Source organism: Sarcophilus harrisii, chromosome 1 (assembly GCF_902635505.1).
Source record: "Sarcophilus harrisii chromosome 1, mSarHar1.11, whole genome shotgun sequence".
NCBI lineage: Eukaryota > Metazoa > Chordata > Mammalia > Dasyuromorphia > Dasyuridae > Sarcophilus > Sarcophilus harrisii.
The window spans coordinates 196,047,571-196,072,226 of NC_045426.1; the positions used below are offsets into that span (position 1 = coordinate 196,047,571).

A 24,656-nucleotide genomic window follows, 5' to 3' on the forward strand; every position below is an offset into this window, starting at 1 on the left:
GATTATTCTGCACTATTCATATGCATGTACCCTTGAGCTGTGAGTATTATGCCCTGTATATAATTTAAGCATAGTCACTGCAGTACCTTGTCAGGTGATGCTTTGTATAATGCTGTGTCTATTGCATGAATTTGTTTTCATTTTCAAGGGTACCATAATATGGTTACCAAGGACACCAGGAAACCCATCTTTGTTGTTTTTAATTGTTGATGGAGTGTGTCTATGTATTGTAAAGAGGTAACCCAGGTCTAGGACAAGCTGAGGAGCATTTGAGGTAGGAATCCTATCATGTGTTGTTTATCACTTTTTACTAATTCTATGCAAAAAAGAGTAACATTCTGAGTTACATGATGTGTATGTTTGACTTATCAGAATTCACTTTAATATGGTTTGTAAGAAAAGAAAGGGAAGACATACAGGTCTGCCTGTGTGGAGTCTGAGGAAACAGGAAAACTATATCATGTCAAGGTCACTGTAACTGACTCAAAAAAACAAATTTATTTTTGAAAAAGCAAAGTTTTTAGAAGAAGCAGTTCAAATTTAATTCTGATGAGATAAATTTATTCTTGACATTAGTAAGATGATCAAGGATGCCCAGAGAGAAAGCATGTTGAGGGAAAGACTGTTAATCTCTTAGAATCAGAGACTCTACCATAATGGGGTGAAATGGATAACCCCCAGGGTTGAGTGGAGGACTTCTCAGGTCTTGTTGATAAAGAGGATAAAGTTAGTAGCTAGCAATGCCACCTAGTAGTTAAATTTATTTCCATAAATTCTGGAAAACATACTCCCCCTCTCCCAAGCAGGCTATAGTTACACACACACACACACACACACACACACACACACACACACATATATTTGTATATATGTCTTATATGTATGTGTCTATACACAAACATACATACATACATAGACATTCATACCCCTCCATAAACATATATATATATATATTCACTCCTGGTCCTTGCTGTAGTGTTTGTATATATCTCTTCTTTCTTATTCCTGCTAACTCTTCTACTTTAATTCTGCTCCTTAACTTTCCTTGTTATTATTTAATCTCTCCCCACTCATGGATCCCTCCCCTGTCTTCCACTACTATTCTTTGCTCTACCCATCCCTCCCCTCTTATCTCTATATAGATTTTGGAGGGTCCTATACTCTTTATGGTGTCTAGATGGTGTTGTTTATATAATCCATTCCTGATGAGAGTGGGTTTTCAGAACTGAGCCCCCTTCCCCACTTTAATGCCTCTGTGTCTATTTTTCCTAAATTCGCGCATCATTGGTATAACTCTTTCTTTTGAGCTACCCAATTACTGATGTCAATCTTAAATTGGCATGGTGGTGATGGTGTATCACTGTTAGATATCTGTTGGGAATTTTCACCATTCCCTATACTGAGGGAATCTGAAGGTTTGTCAATGGGGCTCTGCAGTGGCGTCACTTTATTCTTATTCTTGTCAACAGAACTCATAGATAACTGAAGAAAATTGGGGTTTAATTTATATAATTCTTGAAGTAGCTTCTGTTCATACTCTTGCTGTTTGCCCGCCTGTATTTCCTCATTTGTGAAGCTAGCTGCTTCATCCCCCAATTCATGTAGATACATACAGTCCGGTTTTGGACACTGCATATTCTTTAGAAAGTAACTGCAGTATTTTGTTGTACCTAGAGAAGCCTTAAGTGTTCTGCCATCTACTACTATGTTGTTGACACACTGTATGGCTCTGAGAGCATCTTCTGACCGGATATAGATGACATAAGCACTGGCACTTGGACCCTGTGAGCCTGCATATGATGTACTATTATTGAAGACAACTTTATATATTTTACCAAACTTCCCAAAATACTCTGGTCGTTTTAAAACCTCTGGGTCTGCTAAATGCTGGGAGAGTCCTACCACAAAAATGAGGTTCTTTTATACCACACGTACACTTGCCAAGTGTTTACGGTTCTCTGATACCTTTTGTTTCCTTTCATTCTGCTTCTGTTTATTCTCATTCTTTATCCTTTGCAGTTCTTCCTGGGAGAGTGGTTTATACATTGCTGGGTCCTCTGGATATGGCTTTCTGCAAGCAGGATAAAGACCATTCTCATCAGTGCGAATATGATGTATAAAATGTAAAAACATAAACAATTTGTTCATGTTAAATTTTTTAAAATTAATCTTAGATATTGACTCTTTTATATCATATTTTCTATTAACTTCGAGTTGAGTTGAAAGAAAGTCATGAAAAGCTGCAAGTTTGTTGAATGTCTTTTTTTCCCCATTCAATATTATGGATAATTTTGCTGGATATGATATTTTTTGGTCATAGGCCTAGTTTTGATTGTTGGCATATATGATTCGAGAACCTGCCATCTTTTATTGTGGCTGCAGGTAGGTACAATTCCTAATTGTAGGTCCAGCATATTTGGATAGTTTTATTTTTCTTGTTTCCTGTAATATTTTCTTTTTGATCTAGGGGTTTTGAAATTTGGTGACAATATTCCTTTTTTTAAATTTTTATTTAATAGCCTTTTATTTACAGGTTATATGTATGGGTAACTTTACAGCATTAACAATTGCCAAACCTCTTGTTCCAATTTTTCACCTCTTACCCCCCATCCCCTCTCCCAGATGGCAGGATGACCAGTAGATGTTAAATATATTAAAATATAAATTAGATACACAATAAGTCTACATGACCAAACCGTTATTTTGCTGTACAAAAAGAATCAGACTCTGAAATATTGTACAATTAGCTTGTGAAGGAAATCAAAAATGCAGGTGGGCATAAATATAGGGATTGGGAATTCAATGTAATGGTTTTTAGTCATCTCCCAGAGTTCTTTCTCTGGGCGTAGCTGGTTCAGTTCATTACTGCTCCATTGGAAATGATTTGGTTGATCTCATTGCTGAGGATGGCCAGGTCCATCAGAACTGGTCATCATATAGTATTGTTATTGAAGTATATGAGGATCTCCTGGTCCTGCTCATTTCACTCAGCATCAGTTCATGTAAGTCTCTCCAGGCCTTTCTGAAATTATCCTGTTGGTCATTTCTTACAGAACAGTAATATTCCATAATATTCATATACCACAATTTATTCAGCCATTCTCCAACTGATGGGCATCCACTCAGTTTCCAGTTTCTAGCCACTACAAAGAGGGCTGCCACAAACATTCGTGGACATACAGGTCCCTTTTTCTTATTTAGTATCTCTTTGGGATATAAGCCCAGTAGTAACACTGCTGGATCAAAGGGTATGCACAGTTTGATAACTTTTTGAGCATAGTTCCAAACTACTCTCCAGAATGGTTGGAGGATTCGTTCACAACTCCACCAACAATGCATCAATGTCCCAGTTTTCCCGCATCCCCTCCAACAATCATCATTATTTTTTCCTGTCATCTTAGCCAATCTGACAGGTGTGTAGTGGTATCTTAGAGTTGTCTTAATTTGCATTTCTCTGATTAATAATGACTTGGAGCATCTTTTCATATGACTAGAAATAGTTTCAATTTCTTCATCTGAGAATTGTCTGTTCATATCCTTTGACCATTTTTTCAATTGGAGAATGGCTTGATTTTTTATAATTTAAGTTAATTCTCTATATATTTTGGAAATGAAGCCTTTATCAGAACCTTTGATTGTAAAAATATTTTCCCAGTTTATTGCTTCCCTTCTAATCCTGTCTGCATTAGTTTTGTTTGTACAAAAACTTTTCAGTTTGGTATAGTCGAAATTTTCTATTTTGTGATCAGTAATGATCTCTAGGTCTTCTTTGGTCATAAATTCCTTCCCCTTCCACAGGTCTGAGAGGTAAACTATCCTGTGTTCCTCTAATTTATTAATAATTTCATTCTTTATGCCTAAGTCATGAACCCATTTTGACCTTATCTTGGTGTACAGTGTTAAGTGTGGATCAATGCCTAGTTTCTGCCATATTAGTTTCCCATTTTCCCAGCAATTTTTGTCAAACAGTAAGTTCTTATCCCAAAAGCTGGGGTCATTTGGTTTGTCAAAGACTAGGTTGCTATAGTTGTTGACTGTTTTGGGTGACAATATTCCTATGTGTTTTCCACAAAGAATTTCTTTAAGGTGGTGATCGGTGGATTTTTCTCCCTATTTCTACTTTCCTCTCATGTTCTATCAATCCAGGAATATTTTCTTGATTATTTCTTGCATTATTGTGTCAAGGTTCTTTATTTAGTTGCAACTTTTAGGTAGCCTAATTATTCTTACATTTTCTTTTCTTGGGATCTGTTCTCTCAATCTGTTGTTTTTCTTATGTTTCACATTCTGTTCTATTTTTTTCATTCTTTATATTCTGTTCTGTTATTTTTTTGGTCTTTTATAGCTTCATTGGCTTCCCCTTGTCCAATTCTAGTTTTCAAGGAGCTATTTTCATTTTTAAAACTCTCTATCTACTTTTTTAGTTCGTTATTTTTTCCATAATCTTTTTGTTTTTCATAGATAGTTTTTGGTTTTTTAAATTTTTCCTCAATGTCTCTCATTTATTTTTTAGTCTTTTTTTGAGTTCTATAAATTCTCTCTAGGCAGGGAGTCATTTCATATTACTTTTTTTGGGGGTAGAAAATGTTTTTTTTAAACTTCAGTATACTCCTCTGAAGATGAATTCTTGTCTTCCCTATTCCCATAATAAGCTTCTGTGGTTGGGTTCTTTCTTCTTTGCCAATTCACTTTTTAGTGAAAAGTATTAGTATAAATAATACTAACTTCATTTCAGTTTATCCTCTGACCTGGAATCCTAAACCAAAAGCTCCCCCACTCCTGCAAGTGCCCACCGTCAACAGCATCCCTGGCCCACCATTTTTGGACTCACAAGTGTGCTGGTTCCTTCACATCTGGTCTCTGTAGTACAGCTTACAAGAAACAAGAAAAAATAATTCAAATACCCTGGTGCTACAATTAGAATTGAATAGGACTCAGCAGCAGCCACAATAAAAGGCTGCAGGTCTTAGAATTGGCTGATTAAGAAATTCATTCAGTCTTCCTAGACTCAGACCCCAGACTCCACTGACAATCTGGGAGATGAAAGTTTGTGTGGTTCCTATTGAGGCTCACCTAATTTGCCCCAGAGGAACCCACTTGGTGTTTTTAATGGCAGGATTCATACCTCAATTCGATCAGGGATGATGGTGATGTAGGGAAGAGTCAGACAACTAAAGAAGAGTATAAGGTCTTTTGTTTTTCTCTAACTAAGAAACTAACTTAATAGCTCATATGACCTATGTAGGAATAACAATTGTTTGAAATAGGAAATATATGCTTTTCTTCCTTTCTTTTCAATCCTAGCCTTCTAGAAACCTTCAATCTCTTCTGCCTCCATTCTCTCTTCTCTCATTCACTTCTCATCCATTTGTAGTTTAACTTTGGATTTTGCCATTCAGTTGAAACTTCTCATAGGGATCTCTTACTTGATAAACCCAATAAATTTTTCTCTATTTTTTCTTTCTTGATTTCTCTGAAGTTTTTTGAAGTTATTGACTATCTTTTTCTCTTTAAAATTTTTAGATATCCTCTTCTCCATCAGGTTTTTCAAAACTTTTCTCTTCAAGTTATCCTCCTATCTATACTTAAAATGGGAAAGCTATCATTCATTCCTTTCATGGCCAGCATTCTAGAAGCTCTATGTCTTCTTTGCTTTCATTTTCTCTACTCTCATTTCTCAACCACTTGGAATCTAATTTGGGATTTCATCATTCAACTAAATCAGATTTCTTCAATTTTATTTGGGATCTTTTAAGTGATAAAGCAAATTGCCTTTTCTCAATTCTGACGTTTCTTGACATTTTGCACCTTTTTTTTTTAACACTCTTGACCACTGTCCTTTAAACATACATTCTTCTATTAGAATTCTTAATATAGTTGTCTTCCTTCTGTCTGACTAGACTTTTTTAGTCCCCCTTTTAAGATCATTATCTGTATCCTGCCCTGTAACCAGGGGCTTTGTACTTGGCTTTCTTCTTTCTCTAAATCATAATCTAATCAGTTTGTTGGTCCAATAATCACTTTTTGTGTATGACTAACAGAATATCATCATAAGAATCCTTCTTTTCTCCCACTTACTGTACACAATCAGTTGTTAGTTTTATAGATCTGCCATTTCAAAAGCCCTTCAAATCTACTTTGCGTGTACTTTCCCAGGCTTTTTCCCCAGAGATAGCTTATGGTCTAGTAGACAGAGCACTTGGCTTGGAGTTAGGAAGATCTGATTTCAAATCTGGCTCTGATACTTTAGTAATAGTGTGATTCTGCATCCCTTAACTAATTTAATTCAGCTTCCTCAATTGTAAATTGAAGATAAGAACAACACCTCACAGGATTGTTGTAAGGTGCAAGTGACTAATTTTTGTAAAAAAAAAAAAAAAAAGTGCCATAGAGCCTGGCACAAAATGGATGCCATATATAATAGGTCATAATATATAAATGTTTATTTTGTTCCCTTCATATATTTCCTTTTCAAGCAGTCCATGTGTTAGCTGAATTCTTCTTAAGGATACCAGCACTCCACCTCTCATTTTCATGCCTTTCCATACACTATCCCTGACTTCCTCTTTAAACTGTTGTCTTCATAATTCTTGGCTTCCTTCAAAACATAGCTCATATATCAGTTCTTATAAGAAATTTTTCCTGATTCCCTATCACTAGTATTTCCTCCCTCATCAAAACATAATCAATATACTTCCCCCCCATAAAATGTATTCTTCCAGAATGACTTTATTATTTTTCTTTTTATCTCTGTGCTTCCAGCACCTACTATGGTGCCTTGAATGTTGTAATAGCTAAAAAAGGCAAGTAGAGATAGATGCTTAGATGCCAAAGCTACAAGATTAACTGCAAAGGTGAGCTCTATCTATTAGCTTTTCATATTGCTATCCTCAGGTTTCTGCTTCCTTTCCTTTCAGCCCACCTATGGGTGATTTTCCTGCCTCTTCCCCAGATCCAGAAATTCCTAATTACAATTCTGCTAAAGATAAACTGAAAAAGGAAAGAGCTATAATTATTAACCCAAAGGATTGCTTTTAAAAATCAAGGCGGGGGGGGGGGGGGGGGGGGGGAGAGGGGTGTGTGTGATAATGACCTTAAGGAATTCCAGTTCTTCCTATTTCTGTACTGTTGAAATCAGTGAAAGGTCTACAAACTTAAAATTACCAGCTACGGGATCCCATGGCAACAGAGTTAAAAGTGCATTTTCCCTTGAATCTTCTCCTTGGAGGCAGAATAGCAAATGGTGACAAGTATAGCAACTGCAGCTGTAGTCACAAATCAAAGGGCAGTCTTCAAGGGGGTGCAGTGTGGGAGAGACTGTTGACTTCAGCTATAGATATGCAGGCACATGCACACATATATACACACACAGAGTGGTAAGTGTCAGCACCATCATTTTGAAATATGGATGGCAACTGTATATATATATATATATATATATATATATATATACATCTATATATTACTACTAAGATCCTTTCTTTTAACTAACTAGAATGAGAAATGATGAATTACATTTGTTGCAACAGTACTAACATACTCTGTCACCAAGACAAATCTTGTACAATCCCCACAGTCATTTCTTGATAATGTTCATATTTTCTAGATTATAGATTTCTTTTCTTTATCAAAGAACTTTAAAAGTGCCAAAATCTTGGGATTGGGGAAAAAGTGCTTTACTAAAATATTTTTAAAATGCAAAATTAAAATCTACTAAAAGATTAACCACTAAATAAAGCTTACTATGTATGAGACAGAAGAGAAGAAAAATGGAAAAAAAGAGATTTCTTTTATTTAACAATTGTACAAATGATAAAACAATACCAAATGCTATACACAGAACAAGAAGAAAACTATGTCAAACAGAATGATCCTTGGCAGAATATACCTTAACTCTATACAAATAGAATCTGGAGGGCTCAGTAGCAATAGTACTGTGAAACAATGTTATTCTCTGTAAACTCTTTTCCTGTGTTATATCCATTTAAAACACTTGTGCTTTTGCCTACACAAATAAATACCATAGTAATGTGTTACTGAAATCAATAATCTAAATATTGAATCCTTAATCTATAAATTGCAGCATAAACAAATTTTTAGTCTTAAAATTTTAAAAATATTTCAAACAAACTGAAACCCTGTTTTAACACTATTCATCAAATCAGTGAAAGCCTAAAGGAAGAATGGTAACAGAAATACTAAGGAATTTTGTATATCTCATCAAAAGGGGTATGTATCTCAAATATAGCATTATAACAAGGTTCCATAATGGACATGATATAGATATTTGTAGGTGAAACACATCAGTTATAAACACATACATAAACAGCATGACAAAATTATCAGTGAACTAAAAATTTTGAGACACCCTGTATTGTGTATGTGTATACATATAAATGTGAAAATAGATGGATCACATCTATTGGTACTATAAGTGTGAAAATCACACATATGGTGAAATTTACATTTGTTTGGATTTCATTTGTACTTTTCACCAAAACAAATATAATTATTCTAATACTCAATTCTTTAAGTAGCTAGGGAATGTGTAATGGTTGATGAGGAAATTTTATCCCAAGCTGTAAAGATAACTAATACATATTTCTCCCATGCCTTTTCTCTAATTCAAGAAAGAAATTATACAAATATATATTAAGCGCCTCCTTTGTGCAAGGCACTGTTCTAGCATCTGGAGTTACGATAAATATTACCTACTAATAGACACTTAAAATATTTTTCTATGGACCAAATATCAAGTCATGTGCACATGTAACTAATTTTTCAAATGAAAACTAATTCCTTTGTACACTCTCTTTCTGTGTAATATCTTAATATCTAATAGGTATATACACTATTCCTAGGATTTTGCTTAACTTTTTTTTGGTAAGCATAAATGTAGATATTCCCATTAACAATTGATATAGAATTCACATGATATACAACATAAGGATTACTTTGAGCAACCAGCTTCTTCTGTCCTTCCCAGACATAATTTTCATAAAAATTTTAGTTTTGTTCACAATTTAACCAGTTTCATCCATTCCTGTGGTTGAAATACTAAAAGTTAACCAGGAAATCACAGAACATAATTATCTGAGACTGATCAATTTGTATTTTGGTAACCTTATAATTATTATTGAGTTCATTGAGCAATAACCATTATAGCTTTACTGTGGATTGTTCATGCCCCCAAAAGTCTTTTTATTTAAAGGACAGAAATACTAAATTAAGCACCTGCCTGGTGCAGAACTTTCCAGTATCATGCAGAGGGTTTTAAATTTTGAAATAGAAGTGGATTAATGCTGAGGAATATGTGACTGTCCTAAAGCAACATGAGATATGTCAAGTATTTGATAATATTTTGATTTACTCTACATTCTCCTGTCTTGACTTTATATTTAGACATTTTTCTCTCTCTGCCCATATAGTTATTCTCTATTCATTTCTTTGACCTATTCTTATAAAAAAGGCCATATCAGATAGTTAAGGAGAAGGGAACAAGGAAAGGTATATAGTAGAAAATGAAATGGGATGGTACAGGTTGCTACTTTGAGCATGAAATGCCTTTAAATGAATTCATTTCAGAGTATTAAAAGCTCCCTGAGATTGACAAAAGTAGTCTCAGTCAATGCTGAAGCCCTTTTTTTTTTTTTTTTTTTTTTTGTTTGTTTTGTTTTTGATGCTGGACTCTGGTATGAAGGAATATTTTCAGAACTGGGAACATATTTGGAGAATACAAGCAAAAAGTCACAAAGAAATGAGAAGCTAAAAAGGCACTACTTAATTCATCTTTGAGATAGCAATGCACAGATAAGTGGACAGTAGAAATGCTTTTGTTGTGGCCTTACAAAACAGGCTTAAATTCATTTGTTGAATTAAAAAAAAAGAAATGTAGCATCGTTTGCCTTCATTCCTGCTGGTTGAGAGATATACTGAATGTTTCTGTGAGCCTTCCTAGCCTTTTAGGACTTAATATATCAACTCTGAGTAGATTCAGAAATTTTCCACTGTATAATCCAATCCAAATAGATAGTATCCGTAACTTTTCTGCTTTATATTTGTTTAAGTGCTGAATTTTAAATAATTTTATCAGTAACATAATCAAAATACAATTCTATTGTTTCAAAGATGATGAATGATTTTTAATGATGTGGACCAATCTTATCCTTTTTACACTTCATTTCAGTATTGAATGATGCTACTATTTTCTTTATGCTTTTTGAGAAATATCAACATTTTAGGAAAAGTCATGTAAGCCAAATATTTATCCTGCATTTTAATATTATCACATAAAGTATCAAAATACATATAGTTATAATGATTCCCATTTCTTCAAAATGAAAGCATATATAGCTCTGTGTGTGTGTGCCTATACTGATGGTACTGATTTTCCTCCTTTAAAAAAATGGTTTTTATTTTGTGATTTCATTGGTGTAAGGAATTCCCAGTGAAAAGATTCCCTCTACCAAGGCAGGGCAAGAACTGTTGTAAAACACAAACTGAAAGTTAACAGGAACATTGAGAGGTTAAATATATTGCAGTGTCCCATAGCCATTATGTGTCAGAGCTGGGATTTAAAGTCAGTTCTTAGCTGGCTATCTATTCACCAAATTGAGATGCTTTACTACCTGTGGTTCTGCTTCTTAGCATCTATGATATGTCATGAGCAAGTTACTCTCTATGGTCTCAGTTTCCTCATATGTAAAATGAAAGTATTCTTCTCTAAGGTCCTTTCTGGCTATATGACTGTGGACATTTAAAACAAAGGTGCATTTGTGTATATATTATATATACATATTTGCATATACACACATATACATATATATATATCATATATAGATATATGTACACACACATACACAGAGAAAAAGGGAGGAGAGACACAGAAACAGAGACAATGAGGCAGAATGGCATCCTGGATAGAGAAGTGGTCATAAATTGTGATGTTCTGAATTAAAATCCCAGCTTTGGCAAATATTGGCTGTATGGCTTTAAGCAAGATACTTAATATCTCAGTGACTCAGGTAACCCTTTCAAACTTTAAGTCGAAGAAAAAAATGATTATCTTCACTGATAGAATTTCCTCACAGATTTCCCTAAAACAATTAAAAGGCAGGTCTGGTTGGAGAAAAAAAAAAAGGTGACAACATACATATTGTGTAAATATCATCAAGGACACATATGATTTAAAAAGAAGGCAGATCAGTCAAGTATTAAAAAGGACAACAGCTGTTTAGTCAGTGTGATAAACTTATAATTTCTAAATAGTAAAAGAAAAAAACATGCTGGAACAGATGCATTATGGAAGATATTTGGAAAAATATGGACAAAATAATATATATTGTGAAAGAGATGCCATGTACATAGTTCTCTACATGCAGTGGGTACTTAATAAATGTTTCTTACTTTTATATAAGTGAAGAAAGTACCTACTGACCTATCACAAGTCCATCAAATTAAATGAGTCATATACATATACACACATACACATATACATTTATATGCACACATACATTTAATATTTGACTTTGGCCTTTTCCAGATAGACCTTTCAAAATAAGTTATTTTTTCTTTGTATTCAATGGACATTTGTTATGTATTTGTATAAAGACCATCTTAATGGCTTGGAGATTTATACACGTGTGTGTGTGTGTGTGTGTGTATGTGTATTGTGCAAGTATATAGAAATATACACACAATACGTATATCCATATACATTCACACTCATATACATACATGTATATAAACACAGGCATATGCATAGAGTATACTAGAGCATATATGTATATACTGTATACACTTATATATATGTTTAATATGTGTGTATGCATATGTACGTGTACACATATATACACATAAATTCTTGCTGTTTTATCTCATCTCAGTCTGCTTCCTTTAGGAGACTAGAATACAAAAAGAAAGTATGTTTTTTATGTTTCAAAGCAGAATAGAACAGGGTATGAAGAACTTTTCCTATTTTATTTCCAAAAAAGCAATAGAATTCCATAATTACTTATCAGGATGATTTAAGTTAACAGATGACTGAGACATTGCCCAACGCTATTAGTTATTTAAATTAAAAATACATTTTGCTTTGTTTATTATATCATTTCATAGTCTTCTCTCATTTCTTCTTTCCTAAGGTGAAATCATGATTGAATTTGACGACTTCATGTTGTAGGTTATTTATCTCCTTTAAATTGCAAAATACTGATACAGAAAGTCTTTGTCAATTTACTTCTAGGATATCAACACATTCTATATAGTATTATTTTTTGTGTTACAGAAGAAATTAAACAATGTTAATGTTACCATTTAAGTAAGGGAATCCTTAAACCACTTGAGCCCACGTTTTGGTTCATGATATTTAACAATATTCCTTTAGAAGAGCAAAATGTTGTTCAGAAATGTGTTAGGAAATATAAGGAATTTTCAGGTCATCATTGAAACAAAATATAAAATATTAAGTTGTATAATTATAAATCTTCAGATAACATTTTCAAATCAATCATGGAACAACACAGTACTTAATAAGCAAATTATTACCTCCATGAAGAGAAATGTTACTTATATAGAAAAATCAGTATATTCTTTGGTACCAAAAATAAGGATACCTCCTTGTTAATTATTACCTTCCCAGATGGCATAGAACATTGAAATCTCTCATTTAGAATGGCTCAAGATTACTGTTTGGACAGTTTAGCTGGTACCTTTTCATCATCCAAAAATAATTTAGACATTTACAATTGTTTATTATTAAACATTTTGAGCATTTGTAAGATCTTCTCTAAAAATAATAACTTTAAAAACAATTTTGACAAGTATTAGTCCCCCGCCCCATACATATCATCCTGTTTAGGATCTTTCAAGATCTACAATATACCAAAGCAAATAGGTGCCAGAAGTAAAGAACAATGAAAACAAATATGTTAGTTTATAATACATGATTAGACACAAACTCCTGACTGAAGGCATTTACTTGAGTTGTTTGATCTTATGGGTTGCCCTGCTTAACTGTATCCATCACAGTTTCTGCTGACAAGCATGGTTCTGATTTTCCCAAAGGCAGAGTTGTCTTCCTTAGTTTTTACTCAAATGTGCTTGACATCATGGGGCAGTCCAGCAATAATGAACACATTTGTTTCTTCTTTAATTAAATGTGAATGCATTGTTGGATCTTGTAAACACTGCTGATTATACATTCAAGCTGTGTTCTGAGTAGAAGTGGCACTTACTAGGACCCTTGCAGTCAAAACATACAAATTTTAGAGCACTTCATAGGCATTTCATCAGCTGGTAATGGATGTCTCAAAACCCTCCCTCCCCTAACTCTCCAAGAAGTTTAGTGGATACTGAAATCTATCTTCTGTTTTGGATCCTACTCATAAACAAACATCCTCAGAATGAAGTGCATATTCAGTTTGATTTGTCTTTTTAAAATGTGCTTTATTGCTTTATGCATTTTTCTGTGGTTAATTTTAGTGCTCTCCTGTTATGTAGCCCATCTAAAGTCCTGAATTCCAATGGCATCCTGTGAGGACTTGCGCTGGAAAAGTATCTATATTTCAAATTATCATAGTAATGATATTTGACTTCTTTCCCCTTTAAATCCTTCGGGAATGGCCAGAATCCATAGAGGTGAATCTCATCACAAAATCGTGTAGCCAGTGTATACATGAGGAGGCCAGTACTGGGTCTTTTGATGGGAACTTTGTTTGTCAGCCAGTAACTGGGGGAAAAATGGGAAAAAGAGAAATTAGGAAATAGATTACAGTGAATACTGAAATAACTAGATTGTGTTAGCTAAAATGAAACAAAATTAAAAGTTTCTCCTTATAACATACTTACAAAAATAGTCATGCCATAAGATTTATACATTTCCTATGAAATGTAGCTTATTTTACTCTTCTTTTGCTTGTTTCATTTTTCTGTCAAATTATATTTCATAGTTTCTCACTGCAAGTAGACAGTCTTATGTTAGTTTTATTAAGTATTCTAGTTCTTAGAATGGTTTCTGGTACATAACTGGGTGTTTGATAGATCCCTTGTGACTGATGGATGGCCAGTGGAATATTCCAAAAAAACAAGGGATGTGGTTAAATTATTACTAAATTGGAATTTTAATCTCAAAGAACAGACAACAGTTTTATCAATAACAGAAAATCACTGCCTTGACAACAGACTATGAGTGAAAGAGAAAGGGCAGAGAATTAATATAATTCATGGCTAAGTGTAAAGTATTACAAGATACCTGAATAATTAATAATAATATTAATTAGCATTTATATGGTGCCTATTATATGCCAGGCAGTGATGAATTATTCAGTAATCCAAGTAGTTTGTCTACACAATGTCAAACCTTTTAAAAATTTCATTTAATGTAATTTAAATTTTATTGCATATTTTCCCTGGGAGAGACGTAATCAATTAACATAAAATATGGCAAATTAATAAAACCCAGCTGGGAAATAAATCTTAGTACTATTGTCAATAGCAATAATAATAGCTCATAATAGCAAAGTACTTTAACAATTTTTTAAAAGTGCTTTGCTCACAAACAGAGAGACAGCATGAATACTATGCAAGAGCACTGGCCTAGAAACCAGGTAGATTTGATTGCAATTCTTTAAGATCTACTGATTCTGTGACCCCAGAGAAGTCATTAATTTCTTACTAACAACCCCCTAAGACTAATAAAATGTATATAGATACAAGTGAGTGTCTTGTCTTGGAGTTTCCTATATTAATAATATCTCAAGCCTAGCACTATACTATCTTCTTCATAAAAACCCAATTAAAGCAAGTGGTATATTGTTATGCTTATTTTAAGGTTGAAGAAGATGACTTCTAAATTATTGAAGTGACTTGCCCAAAAATCACAGAGTCACTGAAGATCTGAAGGACTTAAACCTAAGCCCTCTTGGTTTCAAGATTATTACTCTGTCTGCTATAACATATGTTATCATTTAAAGAGGCAACTAGAATTTATTTATAATTTACAAATATAATTAGCAAAATCAATTAAACTCAACATTTTTTAAACTATATACTAAGAAAACAAGTCCCTAACCTCTAAAAATTTGCATTGTACAGCATAATGTTTATTCATATTTAGGGTGACATTTATTGGCAAAATAAGTTTAACAAGATAGTATTCAGATACACACTTACAGGCACAGTAGTCCCTTTGTTCATTTAGTTTCTATCTCTCTGTATATCTATACTTATATCTGCAAAAATGGATGTAAGTATAGATATAGATATACTTTTATCCATATATTACATAAATTCAAAATATTGTATTTAATATATTAGTCATTACATCTTGGGGATTTCTGCTGTGTGTGTGTGTGTGTGTGTGTGTGTGTGTGTATGCCATAAAATTCTTTAAGAACTAGCTAAAGACAATTGTGGAACTAACTGAAACAGAAAGAGAATGACTTCTCATAATTTCGAGACTGTTTAATCCCTAGGTGAATCTTATTCAAATATTATCTTTACATCTGCTTTATATCTTTTATCTGCTTCTCAGAATTAGCGTGGTATAGTGGCTAGAGTGCGCAGGTCCAAATGTGATCTCTGATATATACTAATCATGTGATTCTAGGCAAAGTACTAAACCTGTCACTGCTTTAGGTTGGTGTCAAACCGAAATTGAAAGGTGTCCCTGTAGGCTGCATATTGACATAGAAAATTACAAATTAACATTATCCATATTGTATTATATTTGTATATATTTTGTCAAAACATTTCCCAATCACATTTTAATTTAATTTTCCATATTCAGTTTTGTAGCCAGAGTTTGACACCTCTGCTCTAAGTAACTCTCTAGGACCAAACATTGCAGAGAGAGTACCAACTTGAATGAGTAAAAGCAGTTTCCTAATTTGAGCATTCTATAAATGAGTGAAATCACAAGTCTGGTTTCCATCCCTTTAGTATTATTTTAGCACCCAAATGGAGAAAACTTACATGATAGTTAATTGACATCCAGCCACAAATATGAAATTCCAGATCTATCTCTTTTAAAATCTTGAACAGATTACTTTGGTTTTAAATTGGTAAATTATTTTTAAACTTTTAATTTAATTTGAAAAGAATGAATTAAGCTAATATGCTCTATATTTGAAAAGTATTTGTCCAAAGAGACTTTAAAGTTAGTAAAAGCTATATATATGAAATTCTAGAGGAAGAAGAATTCAGTTTTACAGTATAAAGTTCCCATTTCTTCTTTTTTTGCCACACAAACAGGGTAAGATATTTAAGCTTTGTATTTATCAAGACAAGGTGCTATATAGTATAAAGGGAAAAGATGAGCATTGACTAGTACCAAAACTATGTCTCCTAAACAAGTCAAAACTCCCAATCAGCTGGGAAGAGAGTCTTTATTATCAGGTGATGAGAGAGACAGAGACAGAGAGAAGGGGAAAAAAAACCCAACAAAACAATAGCACCAAATAGATCGCAGTTATATGCTTATATGTTATAAAATAATCATATATGTATATATGAAATATATATATATACATATATATATATTATATAATAAGGTTTCATGCAGTGAGCAAAATACAACTACACTTTGATGTTTCTGAAGTGGTTATGGGGAAAAAATCAGTTCCTATTTCTGAAAAAAATTTTGCTCTTAAAAAAAAGTCAAATTATTTTTATAGGTAAATTTTGAGGGAATAAGCTGTGTGTGATTCAAAATACTGGTTATTGAAATTCGTTACCTTAAAGACTTAAAAAGAAAAAAAAAATCTGATGCCATAAAGTTAAAAATGTTAAACCTGAAAGGGCAACCATCTCTCCAACTGAGAACTGAAAAATAAGGTTAAGAAATATTGAGAAGTTCTCTGGTGATGAGATCAGCAAAGTGAAGAAAATTTACTGGTAAGTCATAAGGAAAATAGAGAGAAAAATAATAAAATATATCTGTGTATAAACATATTCATATATGCATATATATATACACACCAACCAATTTTTCCAGGCTTATTACATATTCCTCTGTTCCACTACTTTAGAATATAGGAAATTTGCTGTTTTGCTCTTCCTGACACCCTGCATGTGTTTTTCTTTTCATAGGCTCTTTCCCATATCCACCCCACCTGGAATACTTTCCTTTATCTCTGCCTCTTTCTTCCAATTCCAATCTCTTTCAAAGCTTTGCTCAAACTGATCCCCACCCCTAGCAGCTAATGCCTCTCCTAAAAGAATTATTATATCTTTATTATATATATATATAATTACTTATTTTGGGAACATACTATTTCAATTCAATAAAATATAAGCTACTTGAAGTCACAATTTTTCTTTCTGTATTTCAAGGACCTAATATTTGTCAATTTACTGAGGTACTACCCTCAAGCACCAATCAAATATAAACTGGATAGGTTTGTGATGAATTGTCTTTAAATACCAGATTGAATGGCAAACAGCTAAAAAAATTTTCAAAAACAATGCAAAACTGGGTAAATTCAGTTATACAGAGTATGAATAGCACAATAGAATATTTCAAATACACTCTTTGTTGGTCAATCTACAGATATTATTAGGAGGAAAACTACTATGTTCTGTACTTGAGAAAATTTGAAATGGACAACATACAACATACCCTCAAGAAGTTTATAGTTTAATAGAAGGAAGAAAAAAAATGGACCTGGAGCTAGAGAAATTAGAATCATATCTTAACTCTGCTATTTACAAGCTTGTACTAGTCCTTTTATTTCTCAAGGCCTTAATTTTTTCACCTATAAGATAAAGAAGTTAAAAATGATGAACCCTAAGTTTATTTAAAGTTTGAAATCTATTAACCTATGGTATAAATTAGATAAAATATCATGATCTAATGGGACCCATTAATCCATACATAAGGATCATTATAATAAGCCACATACTGATTTAGTTTTAAAATGTGTTTTTATCTATGTTTTATTATATTTTTGTTAAATATTTCCCAATTGCATTTTATTCTGGCACCAGGAGATCTAAGGGCCATCATGCATAGTTAACTCTATGGAGAAACGTTTCAGAATAAAGAATACAAGTGGAACCAGCTTTTTCTGACAGCAAGAACATGTTTATAAATGTATATATGAGCAGGTACTCCTCCCACTAATTATACTGAATGGAATTTTTTTAAATGTATATGTTCTTTTGACTATCCAAAATAATGCAATTAAGGCAGTTACAAAGCTGATATTCTTGAATTTTTGTTTGAGAAATGCTTCTAGATTTGTTTCTTTGGGTTTTTTTTCCTCCTTCTAAATGCATATTCTTGGTTAATTAAAATATCTGGATGGAGCACAAATAAAATGTCTATCTATATGGACATATCTAGAGAAACAAAAATTAAAGTGGATATAACTAATTCTATTGATTTCTAGGAAATACTCAGAACAAACCTTACCAAAATGAATCCATAACAAAAGGACTGTTTTAATTAAAGGACAATCCTAGTACAAATCAAGAAATGTAACCATAAGCTGTAATATTCTCTGCAAACAGCTCCACAATAGCTGCTTAAATCCAATTAGCAAGTATTTATTAAGAATCTGTCATTTCAGAGAAATACAAAATAAGTAGCAAACAAATTTTTTCCTAGGACAGAATACACATTTTGTAAAAAAAAAAAAAATAATTACCAGAAATTTGCCATTAGTTACTAGGAAAACTGATTCTGGTCACATAGCTATTATGCAGCAGATGCAATCTGAATCCAAGTCTTCAAGATCTATACTCTTTTCCTACATGACTTCTCTAAATTGCCTCTGCAACTTTCTTTTTATTTTTATTTTTGCTGAGGCAATTAGTGTTAAGTGATTTGCCCAGGATCACACAGCCAGAAAGTATTAAGTGTTTGAAGTCACATTTGAACTCAAGTCTTCCTGACTTCGGGGCTGGTGTTCTATCCCCCTACTAGTTGCTCCCTTTCTAAAACTTAGTTGCTAAACAATTGCTATTCCACAAAGGGCAGCTAGGTGGTAGAATGGATAGAGCAGAGACTGAATTCAGGAAAACTTAAAATCAAATCTAGCCCCAGACACATACTAGGTGTGTGATGTAGGGTAAGTCATTTAACCTTGCTTGCCTCAGTTTCCACATTAGTAAAATGAGCTTGAGAAGGAAACGCATGTATATGTGTGTGTAAGAAAAGTGCTTTGTAGTAATTATTAATTCAATTTAATTGAGTTTGAATCTCTGGATAAGCATGGAAAAGTCATGAGATCCTTAAACATGGATGGGTTAGAGTCTGGATGCTACAACATGTACAATGAAACAACATCAATATGAACACAGATCCATTTAAGTATGCATGTGTTTGATTATTCTATATGCAGTCATTTATATATGCACTGATTCATTTACAAGTCAAGGGGAATACCAACTGAAATCAATTTTAAAATATTTATATTGACTTATAAATAGAAATTTTAAAATAAATTAACAGTGTTCTACAAATTTAAAAGTTATTTTTAGTGCTCAAATTTTTTCTTTTGATTAATACAATGTTTTTGAATGAAGTAAATGATGTGATTGCTGGATCTTCAATAAGATTATTCATACACATGTTGTTTCTCCAACAAAAAATAAGTTCTAATAGAATAGCAACTACTTCACTTTATTTTTTTTTGTTTTCTTCAGTGTCTAACACATAGTATATATTTAATAGAGATTTATTGATTAGTTTCTTTCATTAGAACAATTTAAAAAATAATTTTTATCTGTGCCATTTTTTTCATTACAGACGTTTTCAAACAAGGTCCTTTCTACTTCTCATTCCTAGCTTTTATTGGTTTCATTTTTGATAAGTCACTCACTGCCTCAAGTTCACAATGAACAGTGATGAGTAAAATAAACACAGATTTCTTAGAGAGTTTATGTTTTAAGCTATACAAAAGATACAACAGACACACATATTTTTATTTCTGTACTACTAAAGTAACCTCCTAGGTAATCTCCAAATCAGATTATTACCCCTTCTAAAAGCATTCAATGATACACTCAAAACTGCATATTAAAGTGTTTCTAAACTCCTCAGCCAGCTTTTCAAGGTTCACCCCATTTTTTTTTCTTATCCTGCTTATGCAAATGTGTTCCTTACAGGAACACATTCTTGACCTCAGGCCCTGAAATTTCAACTCTAACACTGAACCCATCATGGTTACTGCCTGTGAATCTTTGCTCATGCTATCCTCTGTTCTCCAGTGAATCCCCTTAATCTGACACCTGTCCTAGAAAAATCCTCCCCCATTCTTTCTATCTCAAATCAACATGTCCTTTAAATCCTGTTTCTTACATGAAACTATTCTTGGCAAATATAGACTTTGTTGAATTTTTTATTTTCTGAATTTCTTTGTTACAGTGATAACTTTGAAACTTATTTACTTCTTTACATTGTAACCTAAAGTCACAAAGGAAAGAGAATCAGGAGAAATGGATTCTAATAGTAGTTCTTTCACTACCTGGCTGTATGACTTGAGGGAAGTCTCCATCTGGCTCTCAGTTTCCTATTTTGTCAAATGGGCAGACCTGGACTAGACACTAGTCTTAAAGGTCCAGTTCTAACTATTCATTATTCTACTTTATGTATATGGATATAATCTATACAGTGATAACTAAAAACTGGATGGATCACACTTCTTTTTCACATGGTTCCATTAAGTGTCCAGAAAAAATATTGTAAATAGTTTGAAATAAAAAATTAATAATGTTGAAAATCTGTAACTTCCAGAATACAATATCACAGTGGAATAAGGATTTAATTTTAATTATTTGTACTGATTTTTTATCTTAAATTCCAGTTTTTAAAAAACAAAACAAAATCACCTTTTAACGTACTGCTTAGTGTGGCCCATCTTTCTATCTGATAGGGCCATCAAAATATATATGACATATTTAATATTACTTTTTAAATGACCCTAGTGTTCTTTTAAGTAAAGACTTAACTTCTTGAATAATGTCTATGTAAATTTTGATCCAAAGACATGTTCCTGAAGAGCCCACAAAGTATCTTCAACAGCAATTGGAAAGCAATTGCAGTTAGTTTAAAATTATAGACCTTTCAGAATCACTTCATCAGGTAATTTTGACTATGGTTTTGCAAAACCATCTACCATACAGCATCACATAAAATTCTTCTTTGTATCCAGGGTTATTGTGGAATTGTTTAAAGCCAAGTTTGAAACGAAAAAGACTGATACCTTTACTATTCCTAATTTTCAATAAAAAGTCTGGTCTTGACAGCTACTAGAGGCTACCCCAGAAAATTCAAAAGATAATGAAGACATTGGAGGATTCAGCACTGGAGAAGCTAGTTGGTAAGTTGAGGTATAAAAGATGATGATAAAATCCTCATATATCATGAGATGTGAAACTTTAGGTCAAGTTTTTAATATGAATAACCAGCAAAACGTGTCCCTTAAATAAATGTAGAATTGAGGATGAAGCTGATAAAATGTTAGGATGTTAGTTTAAGGAAGAGATCTGTGATATTCCTAAAGTCAGTAGTAATAGTTTATTGGTGCAAGAATTAGCACACATGCCTTCAGATAGGCTAGAAATGAAAAGAGTTTATGAGAAGTAAGGGAAATAAAAAGGGAAGAATTAACACTGGAATGAAGTCATCAGTTTTACATAAATGTAGGATGAAATTACTGGAAACATGACACTTTAAATTATCTATACGAGATATTGTAACCAATGTCATGATATTCATCACCATCCTATAAGAAGGTAAAATTAGTGGCCAACAAAATGTATGCATGGGATTTCACTGTTTCTGAAAAAAAAAGAAAACCTTTGTTAATTTTTTTCTTTTACATTTTGAATAATTTTTAATTTCTGAGGCAAAGCAATACTAAAAATAGATGATAAAATATATAATAAAATTTCCTTTGTTAGTGATTCATATTCCCAAATTATGATATGCATAATTTCTGGGTGAATTTAAATGAAGAATTTGGGATTTTATCACAATCCTATCTGCCTGTTGGCCTTCTATCTCATGCTGTGCTAATCTGCTGACTGATCTCTAGCCTTCATTTCTATGATATGTCCACTTGATCATACTCCTCATTTTCTAGTGATTCTAAATTCCTCTCCCATTTAAACTCCATTTCTCATCTTATACTTTTTTCTTTATTTTTATCCCCCTTAATTCTCCCATGTCCCAATGTTCCTATCCTTTCCACTGTGTCTTCTTGAATCCCTGCCTGTTCCATAGATTTCCCCCCTTCCCCATTCTATTTTCAAGCAATAATTGAGATCTGATCCCCCTGATAACAAAACCTCTCTAGCTACCCTTTACCATGCTAGATGCAGATTTTATTCATTCCTGTCACTTACTGAGATTAGAGTGTTGAAATATATTTTGCTCTCTTTTGCTATTTCCAGATTTTCCCACTGCCTCCATCACTCAATAACTTTTCCTCCTTTGTGATTGATACGATACAAATGTACCATCCAATCAAAATCTTGGTAACTGTTGTCCATAGGCTTCCAAGTCACTACCATTCCTTCCTTAATGAGTTTCTCACTGACAATTTTTCGTTCCTCCTCAACTCATGCCTTCATTCTAGTAGACTTCTACATATATATTGACCCTTCCATAAACACCCTAACCACTTAATTCCTCAACCTTCTCACTTCTCATAACCTACTTCTATACCCCATCTCAACTACACACATCAACAGTCAGAAACTTGATCTTGCCATCATCCACAAATATATCATTTTTGTATACAAGAATGATAAAATACCTTTATTTTTCAATAATGGCTCTCTCTCTGCCTTTTCTTACCAAATTCTACTATTTATCTACTGCATCACCTCTCCTAGGTGATCATCCCTACACAAGCCACACTCTCCATTTTTCCTTATCTTAATCCACTGTTACACCAATTCAATTGTACATTTTCCTCTTCTGTTGAGTCCCTGACCCCTTTATTAAGGGATCATTAGTAGGTCAACTGTGACCTGCCAGGTCTCAGCCTGGAATTATTTCATCATCTGCTACCTGTAACCTCAGCTGGGTCCTCATTGCTGTTAAGCTATCTCTCTCTACCTCTCTTATTAAAACATTATTCTACTCTTCACATTAGCTCTTCCAAAATTTTTCATCCTTCTTCAAACCTCGTTAAGACTTTCCTCCTACTTTCTCTCAGGTGAGAATCTTAACATATTTTACAGAAAAAAAAATGAAGCTATTCATCATGGGCTCCCTCTTCTCCTTTCTTCCTTATCTCCTATCATTCATATGCTTTCTACCACTATCTTCTCCTTTCTAACGAGAAAAGATGGTCTTCCTAAACCCTCTTACCTACATGCTATCCCATTCCATCCCATCTTTCAATAGAGTGCCTTCTCTATAATCCCCATTCTATTACTTATCTTCAATTTCTTTACTGTCTACTGACTCCTTCCCTCCTACCTATAAACATGTCCAACTCTTCCACATCTTCAAAAAACTTGATTCTTTTATCTCAGTAATTTTTATCCCATATCTCTTCCATCATTTGTAGTGAAACAAAGGGCAATAAGATAACTGCACTTTTTCCCTTTCACCTTCTTCTTTATCTTTTATGCTCTGGCTTCTGACTTCATCAATCCACCAAAACTGCTCTCTCCAAAATTGTCTATGATCTCTTAATTGTCAAATAACAGCTTAAACTCAACATGTCCAAAATTGAACTCATTATCTTTCCCCCTAAAATGACTCCTAAATTGTCAAGGATACTACCATCCCTCAAATTCTCTAGGTTGGGGAATGAATAGACAAGGAGATGAAGGGCTATACCCATAAATTAGAAAGGGAGTGATTAAAATAAAGAGATAAAATATCCATGACTAATCACTATTAATATGGAATTATAAGATATTCCTTCTATATAAGGGTGGGGGAGAAAGTAAGGACTCTGAATAATACAGGGTATAACCCACATGCTGTTCCTGGCTGCTAACAACTGCACTTTGGACCCAACTTTTTCATATATATTTTTCAAAAATATTTACTGTTAGACTAGAATCATGAAGTTTCAATATATGTCACATTTAACCACACTACAAATTCTAATGATGCTGCTACGTAGTTTCAAAGAGTAGGGATTTCCCAAAAAAATATGACTCACATCATGACTTAATATGTCATTAAAGTGAAAATGGGATTTTGTGCCATTACAGAATTGATTAATTGGTTAGGTAACATTTAGTGAGTACCCTCTTTACAGAACACTATTAAGTATAGTAGGGTGAGAGGCAGGAAACAAAAAAAAAACATGTTATATAGACTTCGATTATATTTTCTAGCTTTATCAAAGATTATACAGCCTCTGGAAATATTAGAATAAGAGAACCAAACAGCCTTGGATATGCCCTCTTTTTACTTGTGTAGCTATCCATCTTCATGACTTTAGCAGGAATAAAATCTTGGCGTTAGGTCTGAATTTATCCCCCATTCAAGTTCAATATTAGTGAAAGCTATAGGCTGGAGATTTTGACCAATCCTGTTTATTGTGATTTTGCTGATGATAGTAACATTTATAATAGTAATGGTGGTGATAATGATGCCACCTTATATCTATGCTATACTTTAGGCATTTAAAACTTTTAAAAATCGATTATCTTCTTTAATCCATATAAACTACTAATTAGCA

At 33.0% G+C, this 24,656-nt stretch overlaps 1 protein-coding gene and 1 pseudogene across 1 annotated transcript in view; both read right to left on the reverse strand.

Moving 5' to 3' along the window:
• Positions 1–1,040: 1,040 nt before the first annotated feature.
• On the reverse strand, positions 1,041–2,133 carry LOC100924619 (annotated as a pseudogene).
• Positions 2,134–7,772: 5,639 nt separating this feature from the next.
• Positions 7,773–24,656, reverse strand: part of ST8SIA4 (ST8 alpha-N-acetyl-neuraminide alpha-2,8-sialyltransferase 4) — a 128,354-nt gene continuing 111,470 nt past the window's right edge. The window contains exon 5 of the mRNA XM_003759343.4: positions 7,773–13,729. Within this exon, the coding sequence (XP_003759391.2) occupies positions 13,447–13,729 (283 nt within the window). The 3' untranslated portion in view covers positions 7,773–13,446. The remainder of the gene's footprint in view (positions 13,730–24,656) is intronic.